The 25,523-nt window shown below is 38.2% G+C and overlaps 1 protein-coding gene across 1 annotated transcript; it reads left to right on the top strand.

Annotated features, from left to right (window-relative positions):
- Positions 1-791: 791 nt before the first annotated feature.
- On the top strand, positions 792-25,523 carry LOC104516597 (transformation/transcription domain-associated protein; the record flags this gene model as incomplete). The annotated part of the gene is made up of 14 exons (XM_010160978.1): positions 792-987; positions 1,257-1,522; positions 2,289-2,389; positions 5,075-5,276; positions 6,425-6,589; positions 7,820-7,910; positions 8,453-8,652; positions 9,375-9,636; positions 16,522-16,747; positions 17,279-17,496; positions 20,154-20,338; positions 21,947-22,150; positions 22,711-22,905; positions 25,046-25,523. Coding segments are annotated over 14 exons (2,796 nt in total), but the record flags the coding sequence as incomplete, so codon positions are not given.

A 25,523-nucleotide genomic window follows, 5' to 3' on the forward strand; every position in this document is an offset into this window, starting at 1 on the left:
CCCGACCCAGGTGCAGGATCTTGCAGTCAGTCATGACAAGGAAATTTATGCTAGTAACTTCTGATAAAAGTTTGCTTTTTAAATTTCTAAAGGTTCTGTTAAAAGTTTTGTTTAAGGTCAGTATTTTTACTTGATGTTTGTATTTAGCACAATGTATATATGTTTACTTGGGCTTTTCTATGATTAGGATGGATGATTAATTTAATTCTAACCTGAGAAAAGACATGTCATAGTTGCCCAGAGTTAGGCGTAGCGAGCAAACCCATAGTGGTACAGGAAGAACACATTAAGTGTAGATCAGTAATGTCTTTTGCAGCCAAATAATCCTAGGGTATTCAGGTCTATCAGGAAGAGGTGTGCGTGAGGTAAACTGCACAATACTTGTACTCCAGCCCTGGAGAAGAGTGGGCCCTGAAGTTAGTGCAGCAACCTCTTGCGGACACTGAGAGTACTTCGTGGCACCTTTGTTTTTTGAAGTAACTTGTTTGTTTATTAAGGTTGGTAACCTGTGGTGTAATTGCTGTGCTGGTGAGTCAGTGGATGAATTCAGCATTTCAGTCAATGACTGAAGTGTTGAATCAATGAATGGATTTTTTTTTTTCTTTACTAGTTAATGATGAGATTGGTTGAAGGTCATTTATGCAACTAATAGAGAAGTCCCTAAACCAGCATAAATATTCATCTTGATCATTTAAAGGTGGCATCATTCAGAGAGACCTTTTTCTAACAATGAAATTGGCCAGCTTATTGTACTCTCCTTTATGTTACATCCATTGCTTAATGTTTTCTAGGCAGCACAGCAAATAATTGAACTTCAAGAAGCAGCCCAAATAAATGCAGGATTGCAACCAACTAATCTGGGGAGGAACAATAGCTTACATGATATGAAGACTGTGGTAAAGACCTGGAGGAACAGGTTACCTATTGTGTCAGATGATTTATCCCACTGGAGCAGCATTTTCATGTGGAGACAACATCATTACCAGGGTAAAACTGCCTGGTCCAGCATGCATTCATCATGTAATTTTCCAGACAACACATTGTTTGAAATAAGTTTGTTTTGGTTTGGTTTTTGGTTTTTTGTTTTTTTATTGTAACCTTACAGGAATGTTGGTGATTTTGACAAGGGTTTGTTTTCATTCAATTTCCATTTGTTTCATTATCGTAAGTCGTCATCTGTTAGGTGGTGCTGTGTAAGATAGTGCTGTATATGTAATTCCATTTATATTGACAAACATTTCATGTTTTGTTTCTAGCCATTGTAACTGCGTATGAAAATAGTTCTCAGCACGATCCTAGTTCCAACAACGCTATGTTGGGTGTTCATGCTTCTGCCTCAGCAATTATCCAGTATGGGAAGATAGCGCGAAAACAAGGACTGGTGAACGTAGCTCTGGATATACTGAGTCGCATTCATACCATTCCGACTGTGCCCATCGTGGACTGCTTCCAGAAGATTCGCCAGCAGGTTAAATGTTATCTTCAGCTGGCTGGAGTCATGGGCAAAAATGAATGCATGCAGGTATGGTAGCTTTATCTCTGCAGTTGTTGTTGAACTTGGAGGATTCCACGAGCCATCAGACACGTTGGTTTGCATAAACTGCCTGTCTGCAGAACAGGGTCTGAATTTCATTGGCCATGTTACACCATGCATAGAGTGTTCCTTTAAGTAATGCTGTTAGTCAACAGCAGTCATTGTCCTCTGAATGCTGTGAACAAACCAAAAACTAGCTCAATAAAAATTAAAGCAGAAAGACGTTTTTTGAAATCTTAAGATAGATAAATGGAAAGGGCTTTGAAAATTGTGTTATTTGCAATAGGAATAAACAACACTATTGTGGGACTACCTGAAGCTCTGAATCAGTGTTGAGTGTCTGACTGACAAGTGATGGATGCTGGCATGCCGAAGTGAAATTGTATGTGTTACAAGGAAAGGAAAAAATGTGATTGTAGGCAAAACCCACTGACATGACTGTAAGGTCAGCAAACTGGGACCTTATAATAATAATGCAATATAACCATATAAATAATATAACAAAAAAAACAAGGTGGAAAAGATAACCAATCATCTGAAGAATGTTGTCTATACTATCCAATAGTTTTGCATAGGTTGGTGGAAACTTAAAGTTGTCGTCAGTCCAGATTTTGTAAAATGGAAGTTAAATACTGGAAACTGATGCTATACAGCTTTCCAGAGAATATTTTGGCTGGGGTTTTTTTTAATGAGACTTTCATTTTAATGAATCTACCATTTTAGAAGGCGTTTCTCACTAAGGGTTATTTAACAGGGTCTTGAAGTTATTGAATCAACCAATCTGAAGTACTTCACCAAGGAGATGACTGCTGAGTTTTATGCATTGAAGGGAATGTTCTTGGCACAGATTAACAAGTAAGTATGTTGGCTGGAAGAGGCAGTAGCACACATCTGAGAAAAATGCAGCTGAGGTATTTCAACACAGGATTTGAGCAAAAAAGTTGTTTCATATGTTTATACCATTTCTCATAACTGTGTAAGAGTGAAAGCATACGTGAGAGTTCCTTCGCAGTATGAAGATGTACCTGTCATATTTCTAAGTATTGTAGGAAAGAACTAGTTGAAGGAAATATGCACCTGTTATTTTTTTAAAAGCTTTCGATTTTAAAGGGTGAGATGGCAGGGAGAATAGTTTTTCCAAAGCTTTGCAGCTTAAGATACTTCCTCCACACTTCCCCCCCCTCCCCGTTTCTGAGAGTACTGAGTTAGACAGACTGATGTCTTAGGGTAGGTGACAAAATAAGGTTTCTTTACTTATGTTCTTAATGTACATGTAATATATAAAAAGAAGGAAGAAATGTTCAGTCTATAAACTCACAGCTACTTAAACAAAATTAGCCTACCTCTTTGTTTCTCTAATTTCTGTTCCATTGTTCCTTGTGCATGTCCCATAATTAGCTGCAAGTTGTCAAGGCACAGGACAGTGTGATGACAGAGTTCAGAGTGATTAGACAAATCTGGTGTGTCATGCAGTACTCATTTTGGGTAATTGAACACTGGAGACATCTTGCATTGCAGCACTTCAGTACCTAGGTGCAAGCCTTCCTCTCAAACAACTCATTTTTTAATAGTTTTGCTTTATGCTGACGAGCATCTTGCTCTTTTGAGCAAGATCTGCCTTGAATTCAGTAAACAAGTATCTCAGCAGCCAAATTTTGTTTGGTGATGCCAAAAAACCCCTTCAGATTTCAACAGCTTTTAGTGTTCTTGGTATGTAATGGCAGTATTGCTACACGCTGCATATGGGTGGAATAATTTCTTCACCACTACATTATGGACACTTACAGCATGAAATCCATCAAGTTTTAAGCTGTAGACTGCAACCTCACATAGCGATTTAAGTCAGGAAATGATGAATATCTTCTTTTGTGGATACAAGAGAGAATTTAAATAGGCAGAATGTAATTACCTTGGAAAATGCAGTGGGTTTTTTAATGGCCATGCGCGAATTTGGTTTCAGTTGAGGTGTAAAGAGGAGAAAGTGTGCCTTCCCCATATTTTCTTTTATTTTCTTTTTTTTTTTTACTTTATTTTGTTATAAATGTGTGCAGATAAAGGTAAAAGGCAGCTAAACTGTCTCCATTTGTTCTTTCAGGATGGAATGGATAAAGGTTTCTGCTTAAAACATGGCTCTGATGTATTTTAGGTTCTTTAATCTTACCAAAAAACATAGAGGTGTTTTTTAGCAGCACAGTTGAGGTCAGGAATTTAAGAAGGTTTCAGTTAGGAAGAGTGGCAGTGTTGAACCTGAGAATGTGTGACTACTGATTGCCTGTGTGTCGACTAAACTGGAAGTGAAAGGTCACCCCTGCTCTTGCACCTCCCTGTGCTGCCCATTTGCTGAGCAAGGTGGTAGAAACCGGTTAAAAAAGTCATCTCAGGTGTCAGGAATGATGGATTGTAGAGAAGAAGAAAAAGCAGGCTGAAAAGTCCCTCCTTTATAAAGGGGAAGTGGAGATGCCAAGTCATCTGTCAGGCTGTGGCTGTAGTACTTCCCAACCTTTACCCAGGGCGCAGGAAGCCTCTGGAAGCGAATAACATACATGTAACAGAAACCAATACATACTTTGACAGACAAAGGAGCTTTTCTTTTTTTCCCCCTCAGTAGCTAGTCACCTTAATTTATCACTGTAATCCTCCAAGGTAACCTTTTTTAATAAAAAAAAGTTAATCAAACAAGCATTACATTGCTTTATGTGCTTTATTTCAGTGCTTATTCTCAGAGGGAGAAGTGAAGCACTTTCTATGAATAAAAAAGATCTTTGGACAGTTTAAAAGTTTCTTTGATAATGTGTACGTGAGTTTTCTCACCCTTTCTTTTTATGCCTGAAAAGTTACATAGATTCAAGGGCTGTATTCATATTGGGATGGATCGTGATGAATCTTGAACTAGGAATGTGAGGAAACCTAGAGAGACTTCAGAAGTCTCTAACAAATAATGTTTTCATTGCTATAAACTCTGTAATTAACCTTCACATTCCTTCACTTTTCCTCCTGAAAATAAACTTCTCAAGCTGTGGGGATGAGGAACTGACTGTTTCCAGATAATGTTGATTGTGAATTTCTTCATGCCTTTGGTGGCAGGACTGTTAAGTGAGATGCCATCCTCCAGAAGATGGCTAGTATCACATCTTCCAGTGTTGCTTTGTCTTACTTCTTTTTTTGCTCAGCAGAGAGGCGCTTTTTAATGCATTTGCTTCTGCTCTCCTTGTGGTGTTGTTTGTTCTTCTTTCTCCCAGTATCATACTCTGCTGCTTGGGTGGCTGTTGCAGTGCACTGAGAGTGTTTTAGTTTTTTTTCCAGGAGCATTTGGACCTCTTAAATACTTTCATAATTGTTTCCATTATGAAACATTTACTTTCACAGGTGCAGAACTTCAAGGAAAGCTAAGAAGAAACAATTGCAAGAACTTTAAATAGAGAGCTTAATGGAAAAATACTGAATATTAAGAAAGTAGCTGAGTGCCCAATCAAAATGTGGCTGTTAGTTTAGTAAATTTTTGTTAGTATAAAACTAATAATCTCACTTGTCACAATGCAGGTCTGAAGAAGCAAATAAAGCTTTTTCTGCAGCTGTGCAAATGCACGATGTGCTAGTGAAAGCGTGGGCAATGTGGGGGGATTACCTGGAGAATATCTTTGTGAAAGAACGTCAGCTTCACCTAGGTGTGTCTGCTATTACTTGCTACCTGCACGCGTGTCGTCATCAGAATGAGAGCAAATCAAGAAAATACTTAGCAAAGGTAAGATCTAGATGTTTATAAAAGAACTGGAGCTCCACCCCTTCCACAAAGTCAAGGATAATGTTCAGTGTTCAAATTTGGCAATTAAAGAAATACCAGTTAGTGATAAAAAGGCTTAATTTAGGTGGGAAGCCTGCATATGGCTGCGGCTAGGTGACTGCATGTAACTCACCATGGGTTTTCTCAATTTATTTGGATACCTGGGGTTTTCTTTAGGTATGGAAACTCGTTGTGGGAGAAAGGGAACAAATCACATCCAGCAGTTCTACTATATTTAATGTGGTGAAATACCTGCAGAAAGGGATCCTTTGGTGCTTTAAAATGTAACATAATTTGGTGTCTGTTTATCATTACTATGGACAGTTCATATTAACTTTTATGTCAGTATTGCATTCTAAGCCTTTTCTGTTAACTTTTTCCTCTAATTCAATAGAATTAGAGTAAAAAATTTTAGCCTAAGCTCTTGGTATTATGCATTTCTAGGTTTGGGGATATTTACTTTAATCTCTCTCATGAAGAAAATTTAAACTATAGCAGACTGTGAGAGACAATCTTATTTTGAATGTGAAACAAACACAGAAAATATTTTTTTAGATTAAAGGTGGCCTCCGTAGCATTCTGAAGTTGTTTATTCTCCTCTCTGGTTGTGTAACTGCTAGTGATTTTTATTCAGTGCTTCATATATTTGCATTTAAATTAAACTGTAGAAAAAGTATCATTAGGGGTGGACAGTTAAATTAATTAAAAACAAGCAGAGAAATACTCATGTTCTTGCATCAAAGTTAATTTATCTCAATAACTTATTTTAGGTTCTATAAACAAACCTCATTTTCCATCCACCCTCCCAACCAAAAACCTTGAAAAATTTGTGGAATGCAGTCATGTTTATTGGCTTTCGTCTGACTTGTTTTATAGCAAGTACTACACTTACTTAAAGGATGTAAAAAATAAATGTATTATTTCAAGGGGAAAAAATGACATTGGCAAGACATTCAAGTGTAAGATTTTTTTTTTTCTTGTGTCCGAGGCAACCTTAATACTTAGGATTCCACTATCATATTAATAAAATATCTGGGTTTTTTGTGCATCAGAATGATTGACATGACTTGAATTTAGGCCTGAGATGTCCTCTTGAAATTCTCTTTTAGGTTCTTTGGCTGCTGAGTTTTGATGATGATAAAAACACCTTGGCAGATGCAGTAGACAAGTATTGTATCGGCGTCCCACCCATTCAGTGGTTGGCCTGGATCCCGCAGCTGCTGACATGCCTGGTTGGCTCAGAGGGCAAACTCCTCCTGAACCTCATTAGTCAGGTACAGAAGATAATCACCAATTCTTTATTGTCTGTAGTCTTTGTTTTCAAGATAAGCTACAAATACCTTTCCAAGTAAATTAAGAAAATGTCAAGCTTTAAAAATACTGTCGGTTGCAACTCTCTGGATTCTCTGTAAGTAGAATATTTTACATTTGAAAGTGAGTGTTACTTAATGAAATTAAATCCAGTGAAATTGTATGCCATATGTGCCAATGTGGCATTATATCTTTCCCTCTGGATTTCTGTTTATTACAACGTTGTGAATGTTACTGAACATTTAGAAATACATAGTTAAATGATTGTAATGTAGGAATAGGGGTAAAGAATTGTTAACTTTAGTGACTAAAGGGGTAACTTTCATTAGTGCTTTGTTTTTTATTAGATTTGATTTTAGAAAACGAGGCTTTCTCTGTCACCATCAGAAATCTTTACTGGGGCTTTGTAAATTTTCACCTGAAGTTCAGCATGGCAGATGATTAGACAAACAAGGATAAGGTTTAGGGAGTTAGGTGAAGAAACTGACCGTGGATTTGTAGCTCTGAACTGACAGGAGTTTTGGTTAGTCTAGATCATGTCTGAAGATGGGCTCTGTGGTGGGTAGTACTTAAACACATCATTTCTTTCCTTTAGTAGATACTGACATTCACAGATTTTAAAGGGAATGCTGGATGTTAATCTCCCTTATCTTTTTTGTTTTTGTTTTGTTTTGGTGGTTTTTTTTAATGGGAGACATAAAATCTTTTTTTGTTCTGGGTGAAGTGGGTTTCCTCTTACATTAAGTGCCACAATTAGGTGGTGTAAAGTTACTTTGTAATGGGCCTTCTTATCAAGTGTCACAGGGCTCGCTGGGAATTGTGGCCTAATTTAAAGACTAACCACTGTCATTATGTCTGTTTTTCCTCCATTATGTACATGAGTAAGAGCTTTGAGCTGGCCCAGCTGGTGCTTTGGCATTACACTGTTTTCAGGTTTATTAGGCAATGTGATCTGGAAGCCCTAATTAGGTAATGCCTTAACAGTGTGTGTAGGGAGTTACCATTTAATCCCCTTTGGGTTTCTCTTACTGAAAGAATCTTTAATTTCCTAGTTTTCCATAAGGTGTTATTTAAAACAAGGAGCTGATTATTACCGAGTTGCACTCATTTACACAGAGAATCTATGCATGTTGATCTGATCTACAGTCAGTTTTCTTTAACTGAGAAATATCTGTATGTGTAACTCCAAATAGGTGGGAAGAGTCTATCCCCAAGCTGTCTACTTCCCTATCAGAACCCTCTATTTGACCTTGAAGATAGAACAACGAGAGCGCTACAAAAGCGGTGAGCTATGATGATCAAATTGTTTGAGCTTTTGGTAACTTAGTTAATATTTTGAGTTTCACCTGATTTTACTGGGGAAAATAGGTTCTTTAGAAACAGACTTGTCAAGGCTGAGGGGAAAAAATTCTCTATAACCATTGCTGGCACTAATTTGTTTTTGTGCAGTGAAACTGCAGATGGCTTGAGCCATAAAATATTCACCAAGAAGAATTTAATCCTCTTCATTCTCACGTCACCTTAATTTTGAAAATCACATGTTCTTTACTGGATTTTTATCTTTAAATATTGATGGAGAGGTAGAAAATACTTGGATTGCAAATACAGAAGAGCATCATAGTTTTCCACAGAATATAGTTGTTCTTTTGTCCAATATAATCTAGAAATCCCAGGAGAGCTACTTGAAGAACTCTCTCTTCTCTTCTGTATTCTTTTACAACTGCGTTGGTTATTTAATTCCCCTTTTCACTTGGGAATCTGTTCACTAAATTTCTGAATAAAATTTTGAATTTTTAAGACATTTTTAAAAATTTTCTCCTTTCCAGATTCTGGGCAACAACAGCCAAGTTCAGTTGGAAACCAGTCCCACTCTGCCTCTGATCCTGGGCCAATCAGAGCCACTGCACCGATGTGGCGATGCAGCAGAATTATGCATATGCAGCGAGAATTACATCCAACACTTTTGTCTTCTCTGGAAGGCATTGTAGATCAGATGGTCTGGTTCAGAGAGAATTGGCATGAAGAGGTATTTGGCTTAAATATACTTTCATATGTATGTATTGTGTAAGGAAGAGTTAACTGCAAAATATTTATCTAGAATGATTTTTAAACATTAGAACATAACTCTTTGTTTTGATTAGTAAACAGATGTATTTGTAGAACTGATTGTTCTGACTGGAGTTTTAAGGAGCTTGGTTATTTCTGGAAGCAATACGGAGGTTTCTCAAAATAGTAATTTGAGTGCTTGTAGGATTTAAGCTGTTGCTTGTACTAACTGAAAACTTACGTTCTTACACGAAGTTTCACAGATACCAGTTTCCTTCTTGATGTGGTGGTGGTTTGAATTATAACAGAGCGGATGGACATGCCACACCACTTCTATTATTTGCCTCTCAAAGTGTCAGGCTATTCTGCTCTGCCTGCTTAGCACAGTGCTTGTTTGGAGAAGGGTTCCTCATATCACATCATTTTCTAATATATCAAAAAACATGACAAACTTAGCTGCTGTTGAAAGAGCGAGGTGTACTTTGACGCAGCGTTTCCAGTGCTCAGATTGTTAATTGTGTGCTAACAAGAATTAGTGCTGTCATTCTGGTTGACCCTCTGATACAATTTAGCAGTTTTAAAGAAATGTTTCTGGGATGTTAACTTTATTCCCACACTGCATTTTATATAGTAAATTGTCATGTTGTCTCAGAAGGCCTAATCTTCCTGACTCTCTTCTCTCTTACTTTTTTAAATCCTTAGGTTCTTAGACAGCTGCAGCAAGGCTTGGCGAAGTGCTATTCCGTTGCTTTTGAGAAAAGTGGAGCCGTTTCAGATGCCAAAATCACTCCTCATACACTAAATTTTGTGAAGAAGTTAGTCAGCACTTTTGGAGTAGGTCTTGAGAATGTCTCTAATGTGTCCACCATGTTTTCTAGTGCAGCCTCAGAGTCGCTAGCTAGGAGAGCACAAGCAACAGCTCAGGATCCTGTGTTCCAGAAGTTAAAAGGGCAATTTACCACAGGTAAATGTTTAAAGTGTTTTCTTAGAATGTTACTTTTAATCTCCCACCCCCAAGTTCAACTCTGAAGGCATTTTGCTTTTTTTATTATTCTTCCAATATTTTTTCTGAGGCAAAATACAGAAACCAACACCTTTCTGTCATTCATCCAACCTGAAATCGTTTGTTCCATTCTTCTATGGAGCAGTAAAGATAATTGAAGTGGAAGACAGACCTCAGCATAGAGAATGAGTATATTGGTGTATTTTTATTACCTAAAACTATGGTCAGCCTACATATGTATTTAAAGATTGTGTTTGTTCACTATAATATTTCTGTAATATGTGTAGAACTGCCTGATGGTCACTCTTTTATACATATGTGTTTAAAGATTAATTGTGTTTGTTCACTATAATATTTCTGTAATATGTGTAGAACTGCCTGATGGTCACTCTTCTATGGTCATGCCAGGATTTAATTGAAATTTTCAGCCTAGAATTCAAACTGATAATATTGGGTGAAGTCTTTGAAAACAGCCTACTTCTGTTGAGTGAGATTGCTTTAGTGTTTTGGGTAACTAGATTATAAAAATCCTATTACACAAATTTACATCGTTGTTAGGTAAATTGAATCAATAACTTTAATCAGATCGAATAAAAAAGATACTTAAGGGAAGTAGCTTTTTTGCTTAATTTGTTTTCCCCTTATCAGTGGAGTTTTATGTTTGAGTATCTGATGTTGATTTAAAATTCTACGAAAACCTTGTGTACAGAAGAGCATGGGTTTGATATCTCTGTTGAAAAGTATTAAGGGTGTGCAGCTGTCTATGACAGAAGGTGACATTGGTTGGATGACAGCGAGTGTTTTGGATTTTCAGAATTCTGAGTTTTGCATCTATCTATCTAAACTACATCAGCTTTTCCTTATAGATAAGTGTAGAATTAGAATAAAATTAATAACTTACTATAGGTGTTGGGTTTTTTTTTTAACAGAAGAATTCAAACTTACTGGTTGTTCAAAACTGGGAAGGTAGAATTTTTGTGAAGACTGGCGTTTTCATCTTTTTCTGAACCTATTTTTCTCTTTACCCTACTGGGACTCTGACTTAGATGATTCTGGCAGGACTTAAAACTTGATCATCTTAGCTTTGATAGTGATTTAAAAAACATCCCCTTTCCACGTCAAGCAGGTTCCTCTGCAAAAGGGCATCTGGCGTTGAGGAGTTATTCTTTTTAGAATTCTAAGTTACGTAAAGTTGCCTTAACTTAAAATTATTTGAGGTCAACACAGGTCCTGAGCATTTACAGAGCTTGACAAGTAGACTGCGGTGTTTTTTCAAGCATTTTACCGATAAAGTGAAAACAAGTGAACTGATGGGAATCTTGTGAAAGTAACTCGGTTGTCGATGTGACCTACATGCCTTGTGCACGCTAGGTATCGCATGATGTCCTTCTTGGGGCACAACAGTTGCATGACAGCAGATAACGAAAGTCCTGAACCATATGATAGAATTTTTAATGGATGAAGTGTACTATGAGGGAAATGGAAGTAACAACATTCTGTGTGCCTTTAATGGAAGCATACGGGGGGGGGGGGGGGGGGGGGAGGGAAGAAATAATTGGGCAGCGATTAATGGGATGAAATGTAACAAGTCCGAATGCTGGTTTCCCTACCTAGGATGGAGTAACGCTAGGCACAAGTATGAACTGGGGGAGGAGTGGCTGGAGAGGAGCCCTGCGGAAAGGGACCGGTGCTGGTTGGCAGTGGCCTCCGGACTCGGCAGCGGGCCCTGGCAGCCCCGAGGGCAAACCGTGCATCACGCCCAGCACCACCGGCTGGTCAGAGGTGATGGTCCTGCTGTGTCGGGTGTTGGGGCGGGCTCACCTTGAGCACTGCATGCAGTTCTGGGCCCACGGTTTACGAGGGACGTCAGGGTTCTTGAATGGGTCCAGAGGAGGGCTTCAGCGTTGCTGGAAGGCCTGTCCTGTGAGGAGCGGCTGAGGACTTGGGTTTGTCCGGTCGGGAGGAAAGGAGGCCTCCACAGCTTCCTGAGGGGCGGACGAGGAGAGCGAGGTGCTGAGCTCTTCTGCATGGTGTCCAGTGACAGGACACGTGGGAATGGTTCAGAGCTGTGCCTGGGGAGGTTTAGACTGGACAGTGGGAAGCATCTCTCCACAGCGAGGGTGGTCAGACACTGTAACAGGCTTCCTGCGATGCCCCAGGGCTGTCGGTGTTTCAGAAGCATTTGGACAAAGCCCTTAACCTGCTTTGACGTTTGGTCAGCTCTGAAGTGGTCAGGCAGTTGGACTACGTGATCTTTGTCGGTTCCTTCCAACTGAAATGTCTAAATTTAACAGAAGTTTGGACTTGTTTCTCTTTTTTAATAACGGTTCATGTGTCTTTACATTACAATAGTAGCATAGTCACTTTTTTATTGCTCTAAATATTGTTGATATACTCAGTTTTTGTTGGATTTGAGTTACTATTGATCTGTTGTATCTCTTAGATTCTTTTATTTGTTTGTTAGAGAGATCTGAGCTTTCAGAAGGTGTAAATGAAAGGTAAATACAACATCAGGCTCAAGTCTGCCAAATCTAAAGTCGTTTCAGAAAGTTTCTAAAGAAACAGTTAAAGTTTTTAATTACAATTCAGTTAAAATTTATAGTTGGAATAAAACAAAAAATAGAGAGACTTTCAGTTGTTACATGCTGTTGTGTGTGTTTTTGCCTGTCTCTGTGATATATAAATGGCAGTTAAGGTTTTCAAGTGTGCTATCTAATCACAGCATTTAGGATTATATGGAACAACGTATAAACCGCACAGCCGTAACAGAGGCCTGGACCTAAGTCATGCAAAGTCATCAAATGCACTATGTTTCTTAGTAAATTTCAGTTCAATAATAAGTAGTTATTTTCTCTATTTTTTTTGTTGGAGAATTGTACAAAAGTTTATTTTTCAAGTATTATTAAACATGAATGTCTACAGGATTAAAATAATTATTTTGCTTATTGCTAGATTTAATTTTATTTTAATCTAATAAATTCAGTCTTCTAATTCACAAATGAAGTGTGAGAAAACAGAAGAAACCAAATGGATCCATATACTTGCGTATTTTTATAATATAGTTAATTTGCAGCAAATAAAAATAGTTTTTTAATTCATTTTGTATTAACAGTAAAATGTGCATAAGAAATGAATAGTATTGTAATTACTGAAGATAGCAAAGGCTGTTCTGACATCAGGAGAAACCAGTTGTAAATCGTGCCTACTGTGTCCTTCTCTCACACTAGGATGTTCATGTTTGTCTTCCTGATTCTCAGTACCAGTTGCATGTAGATGATGGACAGATAATTACAGTGGTTGCCCTCCATTTCAAAAGCATCCAAGCTGAGGAGCTGTCTTGCAGTAAACTCTTTTCTTCAGTTATTTCCAGATTAATGTTGACAGCTATGTTTTATAGACACTTTCAACTCTGTTTGGTTGCATAATCATTTCCATCAACATCTGAGTTGCATCTTGATTCCTGTTTGGAGCCGCTGGGGACTCTCACACCATTTCTTATATTCTGTATACTTTGTCTGCAGCAGTCTGGACTGTTGGAGCTTTGATAGGTCATCTTTTTCCATCCTAACGTTATATATTTTAAAATCAAATTTTACTTTGAATTTTTTTTTTGAACTTCAAATACGTAGTTCTTTGACCATCTGTTCTTTGTTCCTTCTCTCCTTTTCTGCAAAACCTTTGACATCAAAGAACAGGCAAATGCTGAGAAATGCTCCCTTTGAGAGTTCTCTCAGCAGTGAAAGGAGGAGAAAAACTGCCTCAATTGTTCTTTTGTGGGCAGATGATAGTTTCAAGTTTGGATCAGCTTCTTTCTGCAGCCATCTCTCCACTCAAGCTGAATACGAATGGAAAATTCCAAAATACGCCCTTAAAGGGCAAGATCATTTTCTGGAGAGTTTTGGCACCCAGCAGAATGAATTATTTACTGCAAATGGAAACTCTGTAATCAGAAGGAACCTTCTTGAAGTCCTAGTATGTCTCTGAAGTGTGGAGAGAGGGCAGGGCAAAGAGCTCTGTTAATGATTTTCAGCTTTAAGTGGTGGGTGTTTTTTTTTCTTTTCTCTTAACAGTGAGCATGGCATCACTTTGGTTGCCTTTCATTACCTCCCTTCCAATTTTTAGTTAGCAGGATGTTATCCTGAAAATCCAGATGAAGAGGTTGGAGTTAGCATTGTAGTTGACCTTGGTCTGGCCTTTGCAGTCTTGGTTCTCTGGAGCCGTCTGATAAAGCCGAAGTCCTGCTTCATATTTCTGCTTAACTGTCACTCAGATTTTTTTCATGTTTGTTGCTGCTGTCCAAAAGTTCTTGTAAGATTATAAAGAGCTTTTGGGAAAGTACAGAGTTTGTAAATGTCTGAATAATGACTTTGAATTCAAGACAGCTCTTCTGTCTTGGAGAAGGCTTGGATCTTCTTCAGTATCATATGTGTAAGGGGTTTGAACTGGTCTGCAAAGCTGAGCTTACGTTTCAGTCCTAGGTGGCATCTTACGTGATGGGTGTCCTGGCTCTTGAGTTGAAGACTCGGGGGTTGTGAACTTTCTTAAGCGGTTTTGTCTATGGTCAGAAAAATCCTCAGAATCTTGCAAAAAGTGTATTGCTTGTGCTAAAAGCATGAACTGATTTAACTGATTAGTACTGTCTTCTGCCAGCGTAGCAGAAGGGTTTTTCAAATTGTCAAGTCTTTGAAGGTGTATGGGTGTGTTTTTTGTTTTTTTTTTTTTTTTCTTTTACTGGTATGGTCATGTTCTATAGGTGAAGGGTTTTGAGGGGACAGAGTTTGGCACTCTAATTTTGCTAAGTGTATTCTTCTTCTGTGTTTCTTCATGAGAAGTGGTGGTACAGCCCTCATTCAGAAAGTATTAAGCTTTGTTTACTTCTGTTGAGAATTGTCAGGATTTTCAGGTCTGTCTCACTGGCAGGAAGGTTGTGCCCCGTTTGTCCTTTCACTGAGAGAGGCCAGAACTTGCCAGTTGTGCTGGGTCGGATGGATTCAGGTAGCAGTGTTGAGGCACTCAGGGCTTCGAAGGGGCGTGTGTTTGAAATACATATATCACACGGTAAAATCTTTAGCAGCATTGAGAACAGAGCGATCTTACTCAGTTGAAATGCAGTCTGTAAAGTGCCATGGTCTCTGTGAATATATCCATTAAAGATGAGGAGGTAAATTTCCTATCCTGTTTAGGAAAAGATGGTATAAGCAGGAAGGTATTTTAGACCAGCATGTCTTAGCTTGAGAAAGCGTTCTCCAGTAAATACTGCAAAAAGTGGATTTATTTGAAACGGAATTAATGTTTATTAAGATGTCTGCAAAGCAGAGAGAGACTTTGCACACAGGCAGTGTCTGGTCTTGTGTTTCCCTTTCTTCCAGCTGAAGTGCTTTTTTATCTCTGATGGGCTCTGTAACATGAGCAAAAACACTAATTGAACTTTGTTTTTCCCATCTGCCACTGGGGGAAAAACCCAACAAAAAAAATCCTAAAATAAGCATTTCAGCGAACTAGAGCTACTCTTGTGGTGAACTGAATGACTTCTGTAAGGAATTTATATTGATACAAATTTTTACTGCTTTGGTGATTCACATTAGCACAAAAACTAGTTGCAGTTTGGGGATACTTTCCTGCACTTCAGGGATTCAGGAGATAAATGTTTCAGTAATTTTGTCACTTCCATGAAGTGATTTACTCCCAGTGCTCGCTAGAGGGCAGGCTTGGGATTGTCATGAGTGTTTTACAGGGATGCTGCAATAGATGTGCTGCCTATACCAAGTAGAAAAAGCAAAGGGAATAATCCAGAGTTACACTAATTTCTAACATCCATAAATATGAAACTCTATTTTTCATTATAAACTTACTTCTTAGACAAGTGGAAAGGATTTTTCAGAATAGGTGAATAATAGTAAAAGCAGTTTTAATTCTTGTCATGTAGTTGCTCACAGATTCTACGTTGTATCCTTAGTTGAGGCTCCTTCATCCTTGTAAAAAGTGAAAAACCTCCACTGATCTTAAAGAAATAAATTACTTTTAATGAAACAGGCAGAAAATTATAGTGCTAGACTATAAGCTTACTTTTCCTCTTTCACTAAATGATCTGATCTAATAGATTGGTTTATTCCTGCTTTCTTTCTGTGCAGTCTGGTTGTAGCATATAGGCAGCTAAAAACAGTAATAGTAGTTAAAGTTTTCACAATATGTTATTCTTATGTTTGCTTGTCTGTAAAATAAAAATTGTGGGAAGCTCATTATTTTCTGTCATAGAGAATAAGTTAGAGCTGTGCACAGAAAAGAGGTAGCAGATTCTGACTGCTTTAAGCTATGTGTAATTTGAGGACTACTAAAAGGCATTCTATAGGGATGAAATATTCAACGGAGCCTGTCTTTGAAAGGCCATGCAGCTCTGTGTGTTTGGTTTGCATTACTGTATGATGTCTTCTCCAGCAGGCAGAGGTTCCTGCTGCTGTATGATCCTATACCCATCATGCTCTGACTCTTCCTTAATGACTTCTATGTCTCTTCTGTGTTTTTCTGAACCTGCTAGTTTTTTGTTGAGTTTAGGGTTGATGGGTAGTCACGTGTCTGCTGGCCTTGCTTGGTAGCATGCTTGCCTTGGGCGAGCTGCTGATGGTAGTAGCTTTCCATTTTATGCAATATTTGAGACCAGTGTGGTGCTTTTCTACATACCAGGTATGTGTGCTCTATGTGGGACTCCTTGAAGTGTTTTGCTTGAGGGCATGAAAGAACCTCGTTGAAAATGCAAACTTCAGACAAGTACTTGGTAGTCAAATACCCTGTATAAAAACTGACATGCTGAGGTAATATAACCTTCTTTTTTTTTTTTTTTTCTTTTAGATTTTGACTTCAGTGTACCAGGGTCAATGAAACTTCACAATCTTATCTCTAAACTGAAGAAATGGATCAAAATTCTGGAGGCAAAAACGAAACAGCTTCCAAAGTTCTTCCTTATAGAGGAAAAGTGCCGCTTTCTAAGTAATTTTTCAGCTCAAACTGCAGAAGTAGAAATACCTGGAGAATTCCTTATGCCAAAGCCAACACATTACTACATCAAGATAGCAAGGTAACCTGATAATACCCTCCGGTAGTTATAATTCTGAAAGCAGAAGAAAATGAAAACCTCCTCCATCTGTCCACTCTGCAGAAGTCTGTCGTGTACATTTCATATATTGAAATTGCATATAGAGTCACACTTTGGTATTACACCTTTAATTTTATCCTCCCAACTGTACTGTGAAATGCAGAGAGTATTTAGTTTTCTTTTATGTTGATATGAATTGAGATTAGTTCTTGTATTGTGATCAGTAGAGGCACCCTTCTTCAAAATAGCTATAAAGGTATGAGCTAATGATTAATTTTGCTCAACAACTGTGTTTTCTTAAAAACAAGTAAACAAAATCAAACAACATTGCTTTTTTACTACAAAATAGAGTAGCTGGATAATAGAATTGTACCTTGTAATGCAGTTGCACTGCTGTATTTCTTTGGAGTTTTTTTGATTTTGAATTGTTTGGGTTTTTTTTATTTTTTACATCATGATTTAGTATCTGAGGAGATTAGTTCAGGAGCTTTAATATTCCTTTCTTCCTGATAGGTTTATGCCTAGGGTGGAGATAGTTCAGAAACACAATACTGCAGCTAGAAGACTCTATATCCGAGGCCATAATGGAAAGATTTACCCATACCTGGTAATGAATGATGCTTGCCTGACAGAGTCTCGTAGAGAAGAGCGAGTATTACAGCTGCTTCGCCTTCTGAACCCCTGCTTAGAGAAAAGGAAGGAAACCACAAAAAGACATTTGTTTTTTACAGGTACTGAAAAGACACATTTTTATATTATTTTTAAACATATGTTATGCTCAAAGATTATAATTGCTAAAGTTTTTGACAGTTACTAGTCACTGATACTGAAGTTTTTGAACATTCAGGAGGTAAACTCACATCTGTCTAGGTGATTAGTCTTTTCTGATGCTGTAGCACCCCTCTGAAGAAGTGAAGTTGATTGCATGTGTTGTAGGGTGTTTTTAGAAGAGCTTACACACGTCATTTATGGTATAAAGTTCAGTTGGGAATAACATGTAAGGCAGAGGCGTGCCCATTGGATCTGTTGCTATGGAAGTGGGTACATGTACTTCAGAATAAGCATTGGGAGAAAATTGCAGAGCGACAGAACAAAACTTTTTCTCCCCAAGTTGCACTATATGAATATTGAATTTCTTTTACCTCTTCTACATAACACAAAAGAACAACTTTTTTTTTTAGAGCTTTGATTTTGAGAGATACATATATATATTCTGAATTCTCTGGTACGAGAACATATCTTTGTAATTTTTGAAGTAACTTTGTATATTCATGGTAATACTGACTTTCACAAATCTATACTGACTGGTTAGCTGTTGCCAAGTAATATCCATTCATAATGTAGATATGGGATGCAGGACTTCTGTTGAGGGTACTTTGATCATCCTGTAAAAGGTTACTTGGTTTGGAGACTGCACTTGACCAGCAGCAGCATCTGGCAACGCTTAAACACTGCAGAACTAACAAACAAACCAACCTAATGGTAGGGAGGCCTTAACGAGAAGAGTTAAGGGGAGCTCCAGTGTGATCTGTGAGTGTAAACTGCCAAAATACTAATGAAACGGTCACGTGTTTCGGCATCACAAGACAGAAACAGTGAATGAAGGCTGAACGCAGTCTTGATTCTTGCTCTTTCCTTGTGTATCTTGGCTTTTTCATGTGTTGATGGTAAATAATTCATTCATGAAATTAGAAAGAGAATATCAAAGTCTTACCTGGCAGCATACTTGATCTGCTTGTGATTCAAATACTAAAAATGCTTTAAAATAGTTGAACTCTTGTGTTTTCCAAATGCTAAGGCTGTTGGCAAGTTCCAGTTTACAGTTATGTAGCTACTTCATATTAATGTATAAATACTTTTCATTTCAATGAATCACTTCATATAAATGAGTTCTGTACCTTGCATTAGTCAGTTCTAATAATCCTTGCTTGGTGAGCAGGAAATATGGATAAGGCAAACTTTAATCAAAGATTCTAATACAGAGCTTTGATTTGCTTTTGTCCTCCTTAAAAGTGCTGAGATCTGATTTTAAGTAAATATGGTTTATCAGCCCTCTGTTTTGGGCTAATACTACCTGTTGACACGAAGTGGCTGTTGTGGACAGATGATGCAAGTTGCAAATACAGAGCTAGGAATATGTATTTGAGTTCTAACTTAAAAAGACTAAAATGTATAAGACAGGATTTTTTTAATAGCAAAAGATAAATATAGTATTTCTGCATGTGCAAAGACAATTTGCCATCACTCTGAGGCCAGAATTACAGACATGCAGTAGATAAAGCCTTGCAAGATGTGATGAATAAGACCACTGATAGAGAAATATATCCTCTCTATGACATGATTAGTAAAGTAGCACCTTTTCCTTCAAAGAGCTGTTTTTAAACTATAGTGTTTTTGGAAACAATTCTCTGCCTTTTGGTTTGATCCTGTTTGAAAGAACCTGAAGTACAATCATTTTTTTGCTGCCAGAGGTTAATGGAAGCAGACCGGAGGAGAAAAAAGCTCATTAACACCCCTTCTGCAGAGTGCATTTTTTTCTTTAAGACTGAAGAAATTACATCAAACAATTGAAATGCGTTTAAACAACTTTGCCCTATGTTTCTGAGGTTAATTATTACGGCTTCCGAGGGAGATGATGAGAGAACCGTTTTGATGGTAGCTGGTGGTCGCTGTCAGGTAGTACGGGCAGTGTCACTGGAAAAGCTAGCTGTGGAAAAGGCCTCGTCTCTCTTGGTGTAGGTGGGGGAGCAGGTGAGATTCAGTAGGATGACACAACCGTTGAGCACTGTGAAAGTGTAGGGTTTTTGCAAGTTTGCTGCTCATCAAGGAAAAGTTCAGTGGCTTACGTTTTCTTATTATTGAAAATGTTGCTGTGTCTGCCCTATGTCATTTTCATATGGCGTCATTTAAACGTGTATTCCTCAGCTCTGTTCAGGTGTTTTTCCTCTCTTTCTTTTTAATCACTTCAAATACCCTACTGAGTTCAGGAGTTTTGTTCTTCAGTCATTTTTACTGACATAATGCCAGTGTTGTGTAGTCAGATATTACGAACCTGTTTGCATCTGAACAAAGCATTACCCTCTCTTCTGCAGATGATGAAAAGTAGGAAGAATGAGTGCTCAATTTTTTTTTTGCTAATGCAGATGTTTCTGATAAGATTAAAAAAATCTGCTATCATACATTCTTTTTAACTGAGCTTGTGAATTAGAGTGCAGTAATAAAAATTTTCTCTTGATACACTTCAGTTGCTTATCACAGTTGTGTTTTAAGGGCTGACACTCACATGCTAACTCTTCTTTTAGGATTTGGGTTATGGATTAACTGTTTTGTTTTGTTTTCCCTGTTTCCCCCTGCCCCATCGTCTCTCCCCCTTCTCAATGACTCCCAGTCCCCCGTGTTGTAGCAGTTTCTCCACAGATGCGTTTGGTTGAAGACAATCCCTCTTCCCTCTCCCTGGTGGAGATCTATAAGCAGCGCTGTGCCAAGAAAGGCATCGAGCATGACAACCCTATTTCTCGTTACTATGACAGACTGGCAACCGTCCAAGCACGAGGGACTCAAGCTAGCCATCAGGTAGTAGAACATAGAATGAATTTTAATCAAGGGTTTCTCTTGAGGACTTTCCTGTGTCCAATCCCCACCCCCCCGATTCTTCACCTCTTGTTAGATGTGAGACATACTTTTCAGAGGGGGTGTTTTGGTTTTTTGGGGAGTTTATTTTGGTTTTGCTTAATGTATTCCTAGGAACTCATATCTCTTTGGTATTCAGGTATCTTGGAATACATCGAAGGAGCTGTATTTGTTTTACTCTAGCTTGTTTTGAGTAACTGCAACTGAAAACAGACAAGGCGTTGATTGCTTTTTGACCGTTTTGTACAGTGCTGTGAAAATAATTAATTGATAACATGGGAAACAGCATTCCTAGTTTACATAAGCAGTTACAGCATGGTATGTGATGCAGGCTTCTGGGCTTCCCCATGTTCTTCTAATGTGTCTCCTAAAATTGCTAGTGGCTTCGTTTCATCCGAGTCAAACAGTTGAGTAATCTCACCCTAAAAAATGGTTAGTGCGTAGAAAGAACAAACCTCCCTCTGTCTGCAACCTCCATCAGACATCCAATTGTGATAAAAAGGTTATGTTTTTTATCTTAAGGTTAATACAAATTCTTACATAACATTCCAGTCCTATTTCAAATATAGCTATTAGAAAATAACTGTTATACATATATCACAGACTTAGTTTAGAGAAACTATCTTTTCAGGCTTTCTTTTTGTTACAAAATAAAAAGTAGTGTAACATCTGTTTCTGTTGTGAGAGTTTTCCTTCAGGTTATGGAACTCTTAACAGCCACTCAATTGAAACCAGTATGACCATCATGCTCTCTGGTATTGCAGAACCGATCCTAACTTTTATTTCTTTTTCTAATTAATTAGGCTCTTCTGTGCTACAGTATTTAAATATTTTGGTAGATTTCAAATTTTACATTTAGGGAAAATGCTGTTGCACAGTGTATTGTACAGAAACAGTTGAATACAGCTCTCAGCTTCTATCTTTTCGTATTTTTGAGGTAATTTTGCTGTAAGAATACATCACAAATTACCCAGTGTCTCTCCCTGTAGTGTGCAGTAAAAATCCTTTACTTTTTACCCTGTATATGAGGAAACCTTGCAGAGGTTGCATGCTTTGTAGGTCTAATTTCAGAACTTGCGGTTATGCTTAAAATAAAGGATTTTATCTGTGCAAAATACCTCTCTGCCTTGCATTGAAGATAGAAAATGGTGAAGTATGTTCTGTTAGCTTCCTGTAGGGAAGTGCAGCATCGGGAGTTGAATGTCTCTGTAGCTCACTTTGGATTTTCTTGAAAGTCTCAAAGAGAACATACTTCAAATCAGGTTATATAACTCTTCAGTCTTGGTTTTTCTGATGTGCTTGTTCTCATGCTTGTGTGGTTTTATTAAAACTTCAGTAATTTCAAATAAAGACTATTTCTTAGCTGTGCAGAGAATGAGATAACAAAATATTATGTGTGTTTTGACAGGGAAGTCAGGAACAGTGTTGGATTGAAAGCATCCAAGTTCAGGATGTTTTTCAGGAAGTTTGGTAGTTGCTTTTGGCATATATCTCTGTTTCTGAGAAGTGTATTAAAAATGATCTCTTTCAACTAATATTTTCCCTGTGTAGGTTCTCAGAGATATACTTAAAGAAGTGCAGAGTAACATGGTGCCGCGCAGTATGCTGAAGGAGTGGGCTCTACACACCTTCCCCAATGCCACGGACTACTGGACTTTTCGGAAGATGTTCACCATTCAGTTAGCCCTGATTGGCTTTGCAGAATTCATCTTTCATTTAAATAGACTCAACCCTGAAATGCTGCAGATTGCCCAGGTATGCTTCAGTTTGTTCTAGATGCGTCCTGTCATCTTTGCTCAAATGGAAATTTGGACTATAATTTTGAAATGAGTCAAACCAGTAATTAGACATGTATAATTAACAGTGCGTTTCAGTAGGCTTTTCATTTCTGTGTGATCCCATATCATGTAGGTAGCAATTTAAACTGGAGTCCCCGTGGACATCAACTGTACCTTCTGTGGTGAGATTTTAGAACTTTGTCTGTAAAATTGTCTGGTGTAGGGAGGGGATCCCTGCCCATGGCAGGGCATTGGAACTAGACGGTCTTTAAGGTCCCTTCCAACCCAAACCACTCTGTGATTCTAAATTGTTCTTGGAACTGTTCGTGTAAATGACTGATAAGCCTTTCTTTTTAGTCCTCCTTCAAATATATTGCTTTAAATATATCTCTGAGTCAAACAGATTTATAAATTATTAAAGTTTATTATTATTAAAGATGATATTATTATTAAGGTTTATTAATCCAAGTTCTTTTGGTTTTGTTAATAAAAACCTGTTCTTTTAATTATTTTTGTGTATCTTGCTTTTAAATCCAGGATACTGGCAAGCTAAATGTAGCTTACTTTCGCTTTGACATTAACGATGCTACTGGGGATTTGGATGCCAATCGTCCAGTTCCTTTCCGGCTTACACCAAACATTTCTGAATTTCTCACCACCATTGGGGTGTCTGGCCCACTGACTGCATCCATGATTGCAGTAGCTCGCTGCTTTGCACAGCCAAACTTTAAGGTTTGTATGTCTTTTGAAAGGTTGCTTGCAGGCATGTTATTTTTGGTGATTTATCAACTAAATGGCACTTTCTTGGTTAAGGTAGAAACTGAACAGTCTGTATTTGCTTTTAAATCTTACCCTGAGGTCATCACAAATGCCAGCTGAAATATTTGCAATTTGCCTTTTTGGAAGGACTAAAGGGTAGACAGGTGTCATTATATACCTAGATATTTTTATTTTGTCCTAGCATGTTAATTCAGGATGATTGTTTCAGTACTTTAGCAGCTTAAATCCCTACAAACTGTGGCATTAGTCAGTTGTCAAATGCAACATCATTAGAATCGTCATCGTAATCTGTGAATAGAAATGTGCCTTGGACCTTTGTTAGCAGAATAGAATGCTAAAGACACACTGTTACTTTGATGGATTGTAGCTCTTAGCAGGGTGTAGTTTTCTAAAGAACTTGTCTAACTTCCTTTTAAATTCTAATGCTTTCCAAAACTGAGGCATCTTTCACTTAAGCAATTTGAACCAAAAAGACATTGCACAGAAAGCACGATAGCTATGGTGTGAGCTAGTTACTTTTTAAAAGATGGAAAATATCCTAAAGTGATTACTTTTCCTTTATCTATAATACAGAAAGCTGGTTTAGAATATTTTCTAAGAAGTCATCATCTAACCTCACAGAGCCATGTCTGTACATGCAAACGAATTTGCAGACATAGCCTGTAACTCCAACACGGGAATGATGTACGCCCCATCGGTTTGGTGCAGCCCCACCTCAAGTACTCTGTAGTTTTGGGTGCCTCGATGTAAGAAGGACGTGAGACTATGAGAGTGTGCCCAGAGGAGGCCAAGGTGTCGAGGGCAAGACTTACTGGGAGTGGCCGAGGTCATTTGGTTTGTTCAGCTTGGAGAAGAGAAGGCTGAGGGACAACCTTATCACAGACTACAGCTTCCTCAAGGGTGGCAGCGGAGGGGGAGTTCCTGATATCTGCTCTGGTGATCAGCAGTAGAACACGAGAGGATGGAATGAAGCTGCATCAGGGGAAGTTCAGACTGGACAATAGGAAAAGGTTCAGCACTGAGAGGGTGTTGGTCACTGGAACAGGCTCCCTGGGGAAATGGTCACAGCACCGAGCCTGTCAGAGTTCAAGGAGTGTCTAGATGGTGCTCGTAGTCATCACACGGTTTAGCTTTAGGTGGTCCTGTGGGGAGTGGGGAGTTGAATTCGATGGTTCTTATGCATCCCTTCCAACTTGGGATATTCTATAATTCTGTGGTTTCCTGAAGGTGAGTGCACAGGTGCCCATTTGTTCTTTTGGGAGCAGTAGGTGCCCAGCTCAGTTGAGGCATGTGGTGGTTATTACTTTAGGTTACCTATCTTTTGGACTTGAGAGGAATATTTTTAACATTTTCTGCATTTGTCTTTTTTGAAAATGTCCATGAAACATATGTAATATGTGTGTGTTGATGTTGGCCTAATACCTCTAGGTGTTATAAAATGTTTTGTTTGTTATGTGCAGACAGTGAATTTGACTCAGACTGGATACCTAAAAGCTTGGTTTAGAAGCTCAAGACTGTTGGAGTTCACAGATTAATGTCACTGACTCAACTCAGTGATGAGGAAAAAGAGTAAACTATTTGTTGCAGGCATTTCTTTTTCATACAAGGATAGAACTGGCCTGTGTACTCGTATGTATGTGTATATATTATGTATGTAGCAGTCAGCATTCTTCCCTGTTTGGCAGAAAACGGTATTCCCTGAGAGTGTAATCATTGTGTGAAAAATTGCCAGCTTCGCAAAGCACTCTTAATCTTTGCACAAGGCTTCTGTGCATGTGTGTGGGAAAAGTCTTAAATTCAATAGTAATTTAAAAATAGAATCTACACGACTCTGTATGAAGATCTTAATACATGGTTTAGTCTATGTGATTTTCATTCCTGTAGGAGTCATTGTGTTGTGTTTTCATAATTAAAGCTTTTTATGAAATACCTTGAGAGGAAATAGTAAAGACACTTGAAAGCCACACTTACCTTGAAAAAACTGAGATTGCAAAGCAGGAACAAAAGTATCAAAATGTTGTTGGCTAAAATCTCTAATTCCCAATGATTCTTTGGATTAAATATAATAGTCTGATTTTCCTTCTTCTTATAGGTTGATGGCATCCTAAAAACCGTGCTACGGGATGAAATAATTGCGTGGCACAAGAAAACACAAGAGGACACTTCCTCTCCACTCTCGGCAGCTGGGCAACCCGAAAATATGGACAGCCAGCAGCTGGTTTCACTGGTTCAAAAAGCTGTTACTGCTATCATGACTCGACTTCATAATCTCGCTCAGTTTGAAGGAGGAGAAAGCAAAGTCAACACTCTGGTAGCAGCTGCAAATAGCTTGGATAATCTCTGTCGTATGGATCCTGCCTGGCACCCCTGGCTGTAACTTGAAATTTTCAATAGCTTTTTTTGCTGCTCTTTGTGGTGTGAGCCATATATTGTGTTAAGAAAATGTGAAAAAAGCTTTCCAGACCATGGCGTACCTGTCACACTGCATTTTGTCAGTCTTCATTTTAGTTGTGTTTACAGTGATATGACAATTTTCCTGTTCTTAATTTCATGAGGGGACATTTCCTCCT

Source organism: Eurypyga helias, unplaced genomic scaffold (assembly GCF_000690775.1).
Source record: "Eurypyga helias isolate BGI_N326 unplaced genomic scaffold, ASM69077v1 scaffold831, whole genome shotgun sequence".
Lineage (NCBI taxonomy): Eukaryota > Metazoa > Chordata > Aves > Eurypygiformes > Eurypygidae > Eurypyga > Eurypyga helias.